The sequence below is a fragment of the Phytophthora cinnamomi genome (assembly GCF_018691715.1).
Source record: "Phytophthora cinnamomi strain GKB4 chromosome Unknown Contig106, whole genome shotgun sequence".
In the NCBI taxonomy this organism is placed as follows: Eukaryota; Oomycota; class Peronosporomycetes; order Peronosporales; family Peronosporaceae; genus Phytophthora; species Phytophthora cinnamomi.
The window spans coordinates 241,635-256,116 of NW_027151039.1; the positions used below are offsets into that span (position 1 = coordinate 241,635).

The window sequence follows — 14,482 nt, forward strand, 5'->3', positions numbered from 1 at the left end:
CGCCGATTGACTCATGGACAGGAACATCACGGAAGCAAAAATGATGCCGAGCACAATTTGCGCCTCCGCCACGTCGAACTGGAAGTACACGCTGCCATTGAGCAACCCCATTACAACCACCATGAAGCCTCTCCCCTTCAAATACGCCGTGTTGCGAACTGCCATCTTGATCTGGCGCTGCATGAGTGTGCTGGTGCTAGACCAGAAGCCTTGGCAAAACTCCGGGGTGGTGTACATGAACAGTTTTTTGCTCTCAAGAAGCTTCGGTGACACGGGCACACTCAAATCGGCCACAACACGTTTGGATATGTCGGAACGAGTGAATGCCTCGCCGAATTCTGTTGGAGTGCGAGGGACGATGATTCCAGGCGCTGGATCACATTGATACTGAACCTGCTTGTTCGTTCCAAGATCCATGAGAAAGTCAGCCACATCGCGGTGAGAGGGGCGTTTGAAGCCCATTCCTTCGAAATAACCAAGTGCTTCACCTCGAGGCCCATTGTACATTACTCGTCCGGCATTGAGGATCAGCACGTTGTCGAATAGCCCGAAGATTTCTGGAGACGGCTGCAGCAACGAGATCACCACGGTCTTGTTGGAAGTTTTGGCCAGACTTCGCAGCGTGGCGATGATATCAAATGCCGCAGCACTGTCGAGGCCTGTGCTGATCTCGTCCATCATCATCGCTTGCTGGTTGCCAAACTGCATCTCGCCAGTCGTGACGCGCTTACGTTCGCCACCGGAAACACCGCGCAACATGGCATCGCCTACCACTGTGTTCTGGCAGATCTGCAATCCAAGCTGCTGCGTCACGACCTCTGGGTGGTGTTTGAACATGGCGTGAGCAACTTGCATCGCTGCGGCGTTTTCACCGGGAGTGCCAGTCATGATTTTCTGAGCATCGTGTTCCGACAGCTCCTGGCCGCAGCAGGCGTGAGCAAACTCCAGCGTCTCCTTCACCGTGAGAGTAGCGATGTGTCTATCTTGCTGGGACACGTACGACACGAATTGAGGCAGACGCGTTTGAACGTCATCGATGGACGCTCCGTTGTAAGTCACGTCGCCCTCAATCGAGATGTTCTTCTTGACCGGGAAGCGGCCACTCAGCACTTTCATTAGCGCCGACTTGCCCGACCCGGGTTGTCCGAGCACGAGCGTAATAGTGCCAGGTTTGATCACGCCGCTTACGTTCTTGAGGATCTGCTTCTTGACCAAGTGCTTCTTGGCGCGAAGTTTGCGAAAGCCTTTCACCAGTTCGTTTGGTAGCGTCGGTAGCTCCGCGGTGCTCTCCGCCACGTCCTTCACGATGATGTCCGCCGACACCGACAGGTCTTTGAAGCGCACCTCGATCTTGGGCTGATTGCCTCCGAACGCTGCGTCCATGCGAGTCGCGACGTGGTCGTGCAGCGCCAACGAACCGCGAGCCATCAGCGACCTGCCACTTTCGTAGCCGATCTCGGGCTTGCCGGGCTCCTCGACATTGGGCGGCGTCATCGCGCTCAATGCAACAACAAACGACTCAACTGAGCGGCCGAGTGCAAGTCGCGGGTGTCGACTCGGCGGTGAATTGCCAAATGAACTTGGAGATCTCTCAGAGACTTCGGTCTCGCTGGTTGGCGAACCTGAACAGTGCACCCCTAGCCGCGATAATAAGTAACGGGCGTTCACTTGGCTTTTGTATGTGGTGGTAAGTAGAGGGTCATAAACTGGTTTATGGTCTCTGTGTTTACTTGCATTCGGGGACCCCCTTCTTCTCGATGCGGCATGCTTGGGACACCGATAGCATTGCGTTGTATCAATGCTCCCTGAGGTTGGGCGGTGACTTTTGAGGTGGAGTTTCAGGGCTACCATTTCGCTCCCGTCGTATGAACTCGGCATGGATAATGCTTCCCTATGTTCGCATGGGTGAGTCATCGGTGCAGTGACTCACACTGTTGAAGTAGCCCCTTTCATATGGTACACTGCTCCCCAGGACTGACGACCAATTATTATAGACCCTGTACAAGCCGTTAGACTATCGTTTAGTATGATACACAACCAACCATAACAGGAAATCAGGTACGAGGAGGGCTCCAATCTGACTGAGTTCTTCTTGAAGTTAAAGAATGCGATGAAAGCCGCGCAAGAAGCCGCCGACACGGTGATAGCAGAGTCGCAGATGTCGATCTACCTGTTTCAGTCCATGCCCAAGTTATGGAAGAACGACCTTTGCATCTGGAAGGGCCAACGGAAGTATATCCCCTACGAAGTTCTGAAGCAGAGCATCGAGGGTAAGGTCCGGGATATCCAGGCCCAAGAGCGGTCTAAAGTGACACCTGAGACTAGCCCAACCAAGAACGAGCGTGCTCTAGTGGCTACAGGACTGCCTGCTCTCCAAGACCAAGTCTGCAAAGGTAACAACAGTTGCTCCTACTGTGACCGCCCACGCCTCAACATTCGTCAATGCCGCGAACTGGAAAAGGGCCTGCGAGATGGGCGAGTGAAGGCTGGCACGGTTCTGCCTGCGGACTTCGCTTTCAAGGGAAACTCGAAGCGCGACCATCCGTATCGCAACTCCAAAAACTAGAACCAGAGTCGAGTACGCAACAACAGCGATAACAACGGCAACGGCGGCAACGGTCGCCGAGTCAAGAACTACGATAGCCGCAAGCACAAACATGATGGCAGCGGTGGCAAGAACCGCCATCCTGATCAAGGCAAGAACCGTCCACCGGACTCTGACTCAGATGACTCAGATGACGATGGTGCCAAGCGCAACGTGTTTCGTCAGCAGCGCTGCGATAACAGTCTCATTGCTGTTGCTACGACGATCAACCCTCCTATCAGCCTGACAGCCCAAGCCAACGTTCAGCTCGACCCCACCGGGACTGTTGACTCCGGATGCACGCGCCATGTGACGCATGAATCCCAGTGGTTCGCCGACATCGCAACGAGTGGTGGCTCCATCACGGTTGGCAGCATCAACCAGGTTCCAATCGAGGAAATTGGATGAGTTGAGCTCGCAGTCGTTGACTCCAAAGGCAACTCGAAGACGCTCATCCTTCATAGCGTTCTGTACGCTCCGCAGTTGCACTTCAACCTGCTGTCAGTCCACACCGCTGTGAAGCATGACTACCGCTTCAACTTCGATAGCAAGCAGTGTACAGTGACGACTGACCAATGCTTTAAGCTCAATGCACTCATGGCGACCAACACGGACCTGTATCAGTTCCGGGCCCAGCCAAAGACCACTGCCACGGCCCTTATGGCCAAAGGTAAGCAAAGATTTCTTCTGCTTTTACACAAACGTCTTGGACATCCTAACGCTTGCATCTTGCATGATCTATCTTGGAACCAATCCATTAATGGACTCGATGATGCTGCGCCTGTAGATTCTACAGCTCAGTTCTTCTGTGTAGCCTGCAGGTTAGCGAAGTCACACCGCGCCCCATTCAATTCTAATAGAGTTGTTAAACGTGCTACATCTCCTTTGGAAAAGTGCACTCAGATATCTGTGGTCCGTTGCTTGTGCCTAGACTATCTGGTTGTCGCTATTTTCTGATCTTTATCGATGACTTTTCTCGATTCATGTTCAATTTCCCTATCAAAAACCGCAGTGAGCTGTACGACTGCTACGAAGGCTTTAGAAGAAAAGCCCTGAATATTTTCAGGCGGGACGTCCACGTCCTACAACACACTCGGAATCTTATCGAAGACCATGACATTCAACGGCTCCAAGCAGCCAATGCGAAAGAGTACGAAATGCTTGGTCGTATGATCTTCAAGAAGTACGGTACTCATGCACAGTTTACCAATGCGTGCACACCTCAGCAGAACGGTGTTGCTGAACGCCGCGTGCGTACAATCATGGAACGAGTGCGATCACGCCTACTTGACGGGAAGCTTCCAAAACAACTATGGGCCGAATGTGTGTGTCATGTTGCCACACCGATCAATATGACGCCCAGCTCCAAAACGGATGGCCGAACCCCGTATGAGCTTTGGTACCGTCGTATCCCTTCCATGGCCTATATGAACGGAACAGTATCGTGACAAGCTTGATGCTCGAGCACAGCTGTGCATGTACCTTGGCATACCGGATCACAAGAAAGGGTATCGCCTGATGGAAATCAACCCACATGTTATTGTCTACAGTCGTGGTGTAGTGTTTAAAGAGGATGAGTTCCCCTCTCTCGCTGACTTGACGTTTAACTCTGTACCAACGGCAGCTTTGCCAAGGACCAACTTGTAAACATAACGGATCCCACACCTGCAATTGTTCCTCCTGCAGACTTTCCACCTGTACCGACTCCTGGTGCAGATCTTGCGCCTGCAATTACTCCTCCTGCAGGTCCTGATACATCTACTGCTGCCGTTCCCCATAGACTACCATCGCTCAGGGAGGCTCTTGATCGGAATGAAATGCATTACTCCTTTCGAGCGGAAGCCAAATCCGATTCCTCCTCACCTCCTGCTAGCAAGCGGCCCCGTCTCACTAATGATGACGAGGAAGTCACCCTCAACTCTAAGGAAGATCAGCAAGAACAGGAACAGCGTAGACAACTACTGTACACATTACTAGCTATTCGGTAGGTGACAGAGCCGCCCACGTATCGAGTGGCAATGAAGACCGCTCAGGACAAACGGTGGCGGAAAGCAGCCAAATCAGAGTATAAATCTCTAATGGAGAATATCACTTGGGTGCTGGTTAGCCGCCCTAAAGGGCGGAATATTCTCACAAGCCGATGGGTTTTTGTTGTAAAGTATACCGGTACAGGTGAAATTGACCGCTTCAAAGCACGTCTTGTGATCAAAGGTTTCCTTCAGGAACATGGCATTGACTATAACGAGATATGCTGTCCTGTTATCAGAATGGAAATACTCAGATTCCCCATCACGATTGAACCCCTCCGGACCTCGAAATCCATCAGATGGACGTCAAAACGGCATTCCTCAATGGTTTTCTCGAGGAGGAAATCTACATGGCTCAGCCGGAAGGTTTTCAGATCCCAGGGGCACCTCGTGTGTAAACTCCTGAAGAGATTGTACGGGTTGAAACAGGCTCCCCGTGTATGATACAAAACGCTATCTGCCTTCCTAGAAAGTCTTGGGTTCCACAAACTCATTAAGCACAGGTGTGTCTTTAAACGCAAAGTTAAAGGTGCATCGCATTCTATGCGGAACACCTTTTGATTATTGCACCTACTCCAGCCCTCGTGGGTGAACTGAAATCCGCCCTGAAAAAGCAATTCTCCATGACAGATTTAGGGGAGGTTAAGGACCTACTCGGCTTGTCTATTCAACGTGACCGTAAGAACCGAACGATATTTATCCACCAGCATAAGTACGCTACGAAGGTCATTGACCGGTTCAGCGACTACATTCCGTATCCTGGTGCAACTCCAACAGAACGGAACGCTAAACTCTCCGTTAGCAGCCAGCCCAGCAGTGAAGCTGAAAAAGATGCGATGAAAGATATTCCGTATCACGAAGCCGTTGGCAGTATCATGTATCTCATGGTAGGCACTCGACCTGATATGACATTTTACATGCGCGAAGTCAGCCAATTCCTCACTAATCCGGGAATGGAGCACTGGAAAGCAGTCGTAATATGTCTCAAGTACCTATCCGGTACAAAAGACTATTGCCTTCTCCTTGGCGGGTCACTCGAGATGACGCCGGAGAACCTAGCCGACAACTTAACAGCATTCAGTGCCTCGGACTATGCAAACTGCCCCGACACGAGACGGTCTGTGGGTGGCTATGTGACCATGTTAGCCGGCGGCCCAATCTCGTGGCTATCGCGTAAGCACCACACTGTAGTACTGTCAACAACAGAGGCAGAGTACATTGCTGCATGCAAGAGATGATATTCCTCAAACTTCTCCTCCAAGAACTTGGTTTTGCTACAACGCAAGCCAACGTTATCCATGAGCAGAACCAGAGCTGCATTAAAATCTGCTACAACCCCGAACTTCACGGGAGGTCAAAGCACATACATGTAAGATACTGTCTTGTGCAAGGGAAGGTTGAGCGACACGAATTTACCGTCACCTATTGCAATAAGAAACGATGGTAGCTGACATCTTCACCAAAGCCCCAGACAAGCACCAGCTCAGAGAACTAAGGGCCAAGCTCAGGTTACAAACCCTGGAAGCTCAAACCGGCCAGTCGATAAAGAAAAACGAGGATAATATATTCGCATGAAGCGTGCCTATCTGTTGCGTTCCTTTAATTTTTTTCCAACTGGTTTTTATCTTTTGTTCGAACAAGGTTTTCCCTGAATGAGGTTTCCCTGGTCTAGTACCGAATCAAATAGGCACATGATCTTGAAGAAATATAATCCGTGCTAAAGCCAAAAGGTTTGCTGGGAAAGTTCATTATCAGTTAGGCAAACCCGCGGAAATCCTACTGACTCCTATCATCTACTTAAAAACGAAGAAGTGACGAACGAATGCATAGAAGTTGATCCAGTTTCTCGCTGACGAGATCGGCTTTCCTCGCTTCAAGGCGTAGATGAGGCGTTCGCTTCCGTTGACCGTAAGCACCGCACCATGACCAATGCGGCGATGATTGTAAGCTCCGGCGATGTAAATTCCATCAGGAACCTTGATCTCCTTCAAGACGCGTGGTCCACGGCGACCCGGAATCGAATAGCAGTTCCTGACAAAGGCGTTGTAGGCAATGTGGCGACCAGCGTCTCGAAGGCGCACCAGGAAATCACGCAAATCCGTCCACGTTGCCCCCTCTCGAAGATCACGACTGTAAAGCACGAGCACATCCTTGACGAACTGATGAATATCTTGTTGGGTCACGATGTCTGGGCGTCCCGCCAACTCTGCCGCACGCCTCAATGCATTGAACACACAAAGGCCGTCGTCGTCGGCGCCAAGCAGACTAAAGCCAATTTCGTAAATTCTCAAACAGCGGTACAGTCGAGGCCTTCCAACGGCCGACGAGTTTCATTTCTTCCACAAAGCCGTCCTCTCTGAGTATGACTGCCGGTTCCACGTTCGCAGGTAGAGGCTCTCGCAACTGCGGTCCGGATGAATCCACAAAACATAGTACATCGTACCAAGCGGGGTTTCGCGCCTGTCATTGATTTACGCCACCAGTCCTAAACTGTTGTCGCAAACTTACGAGTAACAGTGACGTCCCGACCAGTGTAGTATTCCCCATAGATCGGGTAATACATCTGACTGGCTGCAGTAGTTTCACGAACAGTCTTGCGGCCAATGGCAGATACAGTATAGTCAGTGGTAGTAGCCGCTTTGCCAGCAGCTAAGCTCTGGTCAATCGAATCACCATCAGCACTAGTGTCACCCGGCACGCTGTCATATATGACCTCTAGGCAGTCAAGGTACACCGGATAGAACCTCCTTGGTTTGTATGTATGCATGTGATGATCGCCCACTTGACTGTAGCCGCCTCATTGACGCCAGAAGACTCAGTATGGTTGGAGCTCAAAGAGTGACTACTTTCCCTTGGTTTAGTGAGGTTACAGGGCGCCAGAGTAGCTGCGTGGCCATCACTCGCCCCCCGTGCGCTGAATGCTGTCCTGCTCTCCTTGAGCCCCACCGTCGTGCTCTCCGCGTGCACAGCGCTCGCTACACCTTCCCCACGACATGTGTCAGCAGCCGCAGCCCGGCGTGCGGCCCTCTCTTGCTTTCCTGCTCGAATTTGCTTCGCGGTCCTTGTCTCCGCTTCGACTTGAACTTCCTGACGGACGCTGTACATCCTAGCCCAGCACTCTTGGCGACTCCTGTCCTCCAGAAGCGCGTCATCAGGCCTGCCAACGTGGCTTCCATCACTTGCAGCAGAACCGCATGCGCAAAGGGAAAAACAGCAGCGTGTGCTTCCTTCAGATGGCTTATTTCAGACCGACCATAAATTCTGAGTTTGGGATAGACCTGTGATACCATATATCCCAGAATAATCACGTACCATGTAAAGTGGCAGGGAGGCTGTTGAAGTAGCCCCTTTCATATGGTACACTGTTCCCCAGGACTGACGACCAATTATTATAGACCCTGTACAAGCCGTTAGACTATCGTTTAGTATGATACACAACCAACCATAACAGTATGCTGTGCACCAGCCATCTCCTGCCGGAGCACATTCAACTAATGAAGTTCACTTTGCCTTTTACGGGCTATCACCAACTACTGCCTTCCTCGTTTCCTTACTACGCTATGATCATCACCTCCAGACACACTACCCGTCGGTGGCATCATTCTCGAATACTCCCTCGTCACGCTGCCGATGGAAAACAATATCATGATTAATATAGTGCAGTATTGTACCTTGAAACCCGTTGACATCCAGAGTCATTACTGCCTCTGCCAGCCCCTTGTCCAATGTTTGGTGAGCATTCTGTCTGTCGTTGGTCGGCTAAAGCGTGAAAGCAAGTGTAGTCAGGGTCTCTGAAATACTAACTACTGCCCTTAGGAGTTGTTTGGTCACAAATGCTCCAGGAGGAGCATTTGCTACAATAGCCTGTAAATACTATAATACTGGCCAGCACGTCGAGTTTGCCAAACCATCGCTACAAATAATACGTAAATTATTTCCATTTAATTGAAAGAATCTCGTTTGAAAATGAGACAAACGAGTTTTTTGTTACCACATGCGATTCTAAAGTTCGTACATTTCGGCAAGTGAAGATATACTACGTTGTCGTTAGGCAATAAATATTGCACCATTGGGCGCTTTCTATAACCGACATAGGCGGGTTTGGTCCATCTAAGTTTGAGACCCATCTATTCCTGTTTTATTCGGATTTTAACATGCGTGAAAAAGGAGCTCCCAAAGCCAACATCCGAAACCTCAACCAAAATTTTTGGTGTGGTCGTGTCTAAGTGCTCGCGAGTCAAAATATCTATATAGATCTGTATACCCCCGATGATAGAGACGAAATTAAGTAGGACAAGCTAGCTGCACTAGAACCCTCGTGCTGCAACTTGAATTTTGCTTAGTGTTGTCGACGTCCACAGTTCATGCTGGCCTCGTCTGGGGGTCTCGCTGTGGAGCCTCATGGCGGGACTTCGTGGCGGAGCTTCGAAACCCCCCACATAGAAGATGTAGTAGGAGAAATTATCGGGTATGTGTCCAACTTGGTGCTCATATGTTGAGAAAGTATCTGTATTAAACATGTCAACTGCGTTATTTCTAGGTCCAGGAGCCGCCACGGAAGGCGCACTAAAACGGCTGGCTGCATGCCGTTTTCGTGACGGTACGCTTTCTTTCAGCGCCGATGGGCTAATGGTATGGAGCAAACACAATTGCCCCGGCAGCTGGAACGACCGGGACACTAACTTAGCGTTCCGCGAAAATCTTCTCGACTGGACGCTGAATCCAGCCGCACGATATGGCGTTATCGCAGATAGTGTTTTCGTTTGGCTAACTATCGCGTCCGTACGCTCGAAGTCAGCCAGATCCGTACCACGTTCGTCCACGGCAGGGATGAGAACTTGTACATGCATAATGAATTGTGTGTTGGTTTCAATCTTTAGTATCTGTCGCGGAGGAGCCCGATCGTCTCTTTTGCAATCGGTGTCGGAAGGTAAGTGTCGCCACGTACACGCACTACAGCGGGCGCGTCTTGAGGTTCACCTGTCTGTCGCCACTAATTCTACACACAACTACATTCGAGACCACCTAACGCAGTCTCCGTTGCGACAAACTTGGTATCGGATACGGGTATAAACTTCACGAGCCGCCCAACCCTCTAATCAGTCGGACAGAGTTCACAAATCACGCTGTCGCGCTTTGGCGTCTTACTGCAGTTACCCCTATTTCATCCTTACGTGCTGGTCGAAGAAAAAAGACTGAAGTCAATTGAGGGTGTGTGGCAACAAGGCTGCTGGACTATTGTTGGTCAGTTGCCTTCCATGTTACTCCTACTCACACCGATGTATCGCTTAATTCTTCTGCATATTGGACAGAAGCATCATCATCATCTCGTGGCGCTGTCGGGCCTTTTCGCGGTCGGGCGCGAGTCTTTCTTCGAGCGACGCTGGCTATTTTAGCGTTCCTGTTCCTGCACTAGTTTGCGAGCTGCACCTTCGCGTCGTTACACTTCTCGACGTTCACGTGTCTCTTGCATTTCATGCTCTCTTTGTCTTTCAAACGCAGCAGCTTCTTCGCGTATGATTTCTTCTCGTTCAGCTCGTTCTCGCCGCTCTGCCTCAAAACGTTCCTCTCGTTCGCGGCGGTGACGCGATCCCTCAGCTTTTGTCCTTCGTCAGCAACACGCGCATCATCACACTCCCGTCGGTTGGCTGCTGGTGTGTAGCTTCATCGATCTTCTTTTGCATTTCGAGACGCTGCTTCGCTCGGAGGCGTTCGGATTTCGCATACGAAGCTCCGAAGGATGTGCTTCCAACGGAAGGAGTACGCTTGCCGTTTTCTTTCGCAACCCTTCGGGCCATCGAGGCAAGGTTGTCTCGAAACACACGTAAACGTTCGCCACACATTCGGTTGCAAGCAACGGCCAGGTTTTCGTTCACGTCAAGCTCATGAGCGTCGGCTTCTCTCGACGAGGGTCCCGCTGTAGTACAGGTCCATCAGGCGAGGCTACGGGTAGCACTGGATCACGGCGAGGGGCACGGGGGCGTCCTGTAAAACGGATGGATCTTCTCGTCTCAGGACCGGCGCTTGATGAACGGGTAGATCTTCTTGTCTCGGGACAGGTGGTTGATGCATGATGACGCGTGCTGGTAGCGGTTGCCTCAGCCGCTAGAGACATGGGGGTCGCCGTCTCAGGAACGCCCGCCTCGGGCACAGTCGGTTCGGGCAATGACGACTGCAATCCACGGGCGGGTCGGTTGGTGTGCTGGCTGGTAGGCGGCGCGCCGATCGGGGTGTCCTCCTCGTCGTTGGACACGCGTTGGACACGCAGTTCTCCGATGGCGTGTCCGCGTCGAACAGTTCGGTCAGGTGGGCGTCTACGTAGCCGGATCTGGTCAATGCAAGACCTGGAACAGTAGTGTTGGACGAGGTAGATTCCGCACGAGGCGTTTGTTCTTGGGACGAACGAACGGCCCCAGCTGCGTCATCTCCGCCGTCTCCAGCACCTGCGCTGTGCCTGTTATCGGTATCAGGAGCGACACCGTCTTCATCGGTTCCAGCGTTGTCATCCTGGATTGCTAGAGCGATAGCTGCAGCTCTTCGCGGTGGAGTGTCGTTGCCCGTGGTGACCTCGTCCACGACAATCAGAAACTCAGCATCATCTTCGCCGTGGTCAGCCCCGTCGTGAGACGTGATCGCCCCTCCTTCAGCTCTATTTTCATTTGAATTGTCTTGGCCCAGATCACGGGCTTCAAGCGGCAATGAACTTCTCCTTTACTGGTGGGCTTTGTCCTGCTGTACAAGCTTTTGGGCTTTCGTTGCAGCGATTCAAAGTCAGTTCGGCGGAGGTTCGGCTCCGATTGGCATTAAAATAGAGCGCCACTTGCTCCCACATATTTCTTTCGAGGGGCACGATCTCGTCCACGAGAGAGCATAGCAGCATTTGATCAACGATGGAATAATTGGTTTGGCCTTGCTGTCGTCCTCGCTACAGACAAATACACATACAACATGTTAGTAAAGTTGATGTTTTTGCAGTCAACAAGCAACACCCCCCCCCCTCCGCGACATGTGGCACTGCTACATGCGTGAAGACGGTTCGACGACGATGGCTGCGTGAAGAACCCAGCAGATCGAAAAGCGATATATGTGGGCCTCGCGTGGGACCTCGTGTAATTCTGAAAGTAAATCCTAAATTATAGATGCAGGTTAAAGTGACTTGTATTCATTATACGCAAAGAACTCATCCTTTTGGTGTTGAAGTAGACGGTGTGATGTTGATGTTCAACACGTAGTACCCGCCGTGCTGGCCGAACAGGATCCTTGGTCGCGGGGCTCGATGTCTGGTAAGTGCTGGATATCGTGGTGCTGGCAGCCTTCCCAACCACAACGGCAGACGAACCAAAATCTGTCGCCGTAGGAAACGGTGCCTTGTTCGCCAGGCAGAACATCTCGAACTGTGACTGCAACGACTGTAAGGTAAGTGCCTGTTTGCACCTCATGAAACCGCGCCGTCGGATTGCAGGCATGGTTCATCATTCGCAGCCGCCCGCCCGCCTAGAAGGCGTCAATGCCCACCGTGCTTGTTTCCAGTAGTGCGGGCCTTGATATGTATCCGATATCCATAGTTAGCTGGGCCATTCTTGCAAGGAGGTCCAAATAGGTCAATATGGCCTAGATATTCGCCTAACACCACACCTGTGGGATAAACGTCGTGGCAACCAGGCATCGCAAACCTGAACGAGAGCTTATCGCGATAGCGAGAGCCAGACTCTCTTGGAGGGCATTCCCACACATTCCAGCGTAGGCACAATTGCGTTCCGTGTAGAAACGGCTTTCCTTTGCGTTGAGGTAACTCATAGCATTACAGGGTTCACCACACCCACAGCCCTTATCGCCTTGAATCCCTACATCCACCTTCGGGAACCTCCACTTCCTCGGGCTGAATTGCTCCACAAGTTTCTTCGCGTCACACGGCCACACCTGGCATGTCCACTCCTCGAGGTCGCCCACGGTGTCTCGGATGGAATCTTCCGTGGTGGCTTCGGTAGAGGGTTTTAGGTACGGCGGGAGTGCTGGGGTGGACGCCGACCTCGGAGGGCGGAGACCTGCGATGAGCTCCAACGCATCGGAGTCTTAGCCGTCGGTCTCGTAGGCGTCCGCGAACCAGGCAGGTATGTCGCCGTCGGGCGTCCTCGGGGGCCCGTGCCGGTATTTCACTGGTGTACGCGGTGGACTGGAGAATGAAGATGTCACCTCTGTTGACGGTGGCCTCGGTGACGAGCGCAGCGACCACGGTGGCTGCGTGACCGTCGTGGACGGCGAGAACGCGCTCGCTCCGGACATGGACGAGTGGCCCGGTTCTTTGGAGACCGTGCATGGTTTGAACTCGGACAACGACTCGACTTGCATCGTTGCTGCTTCAACAGTGAGAGGGTGCTGACAACTGGGCCGGAGCTAAGACACACCCACGGCCCTCGGTTACAACGCGCGACTGAAAATGCTTCGTTCGCAGCTCGATCGGGGCAGCGTGATCCGTCAATCCACGTCGCTTCCGAGAATAGAATTGAGCATGAGAACTGTGATACAATAACAACAGAGTAGATGTTGTAGCCAAGTATCTCCATAGACAACTAGTCAAAGGAAACCTCTGTACCTCTCTTCGTGGACGCACAACATGTACCCCTGCGCCAGCACGAGAAAATCTGAAATGAAAAGTCTCTGTGCGCGGTCGCATCGAACTTCAAGTCAAGGTGAGCTTTCAAGTTGGTTGCGGTTTGAACGCATAGTGAAAGCTAGTCTGTTTTTAATGAGATTGCAACTTCAGGGGGTGAATATAGCTGGTCAAAGGGTGACTAAATAATTGTTTAGTCAGATCACTTTTCGGTCTCACCAAAAAATTCCGGTTTAGTCAAAAAGTTTAATGACTTGTGTCGAGATCGGGTAACACAGACAAGATACAAAGACGCGATATCCTATTGGCTAATACTCAGAATAGAAATTGCACGCTAGCGAGCAGGCGGAAGGTAAGCTGCGACGATCTGCGCTTTATTGTGGCTAACATGGGTGTTTTGCGTGTTGTTGACAGCGTTAACTTGCAGACTAGCATCTACTTATTCGCTCAATGCACGGTTTCTGGTGCGAAATGGAACAGGTCGAACCTCTGGGTTGGCTTCCTGGATGGCTTGCCTGATTCGCCGAAGAGTGGTGATGGCGCGATCCGGGCGCTGTTTCTCGCCGTGCCTGGGCTGTTTTAACGAAATGTTGGTCATACCAACGCGGTATAAATCATCTGCAGCCTGTTGAGAAGACGGTTTCTGCATTGATTGTCCTGTGCTTGCCTCGACACCGGCCACAATGTGGCGTACTAGTACTGTCCATTCGGAAAACGTTTTGCGGTTGGATTTGGTAAAATCAGACGGCTGCAGTGCTCTGAATGGAGGATACCCCGCGGCAGGATGACCGAGCCACCACATGCACCACACACTTAGCGCATCTAGCAGTGGAAAGATGAACGCTTCGGGCATCCTGTGGAAGCGCCCATCGGATTTCCAATGGTACACGATGTTGCATGGGTCAGATCGCGCTGTCATTTGCTGGATTTCTTCGTGTGCACGCCACAGCCCAGCCTCCTGCAGGAGGTCGCGAATCGTGGAGCTTATGTTTTCCCTCGTGATATTTTGCTGGCCCACGCACTTTTCCTCCCGTAGTGTTGCGAACCCATCGAGCAGTACGCCTGGAAGCTGGCTCAGTGCTCTGTGAGTCTCTTGGTGCTGCTGAAAAAGTTCGACGTGTGGGGAAATACCTGTGGCACGCATCCACGAGCTGCTACCCGTACTGAGCATCACATTAAAACGATTCAAAATGTCCGGATAGCGCAAAACGAATGATGAAAGCAGCGCATGCTGGAGTTGTAGCGTTTTGCGTAAAAATT

The 14,482-nt window shown here is 51.6% G+C and overlaps 1 protein-coding gene across 1 annotated transcript; it reads left to right on the top strand.

The window, feature by feature from the left end:
* Positions 1 to 12,724: 12,724 nt before the first annotated feature.
* On the top strand, positions 12,725 to 13,642 carry IUM83_17375 (uncharacterized protein; the record flags this gene model as incomplete). The annotated part of the gene is made up of 2 exons (XM_067942327.1): positions 12,725 to 12,976; positions 13,637 to 13,642. The coding sequence occupies 2 exons, from the start codon at positions 12,725 to 12,727 to the stop codon at positions 13,640 to 13,642; spliced, it is 258 nt and encodes an 85-aa protein (XP_067782483.1).
* Positions 13,643 to 14,482: the final 840 nt, after the last annotated feature.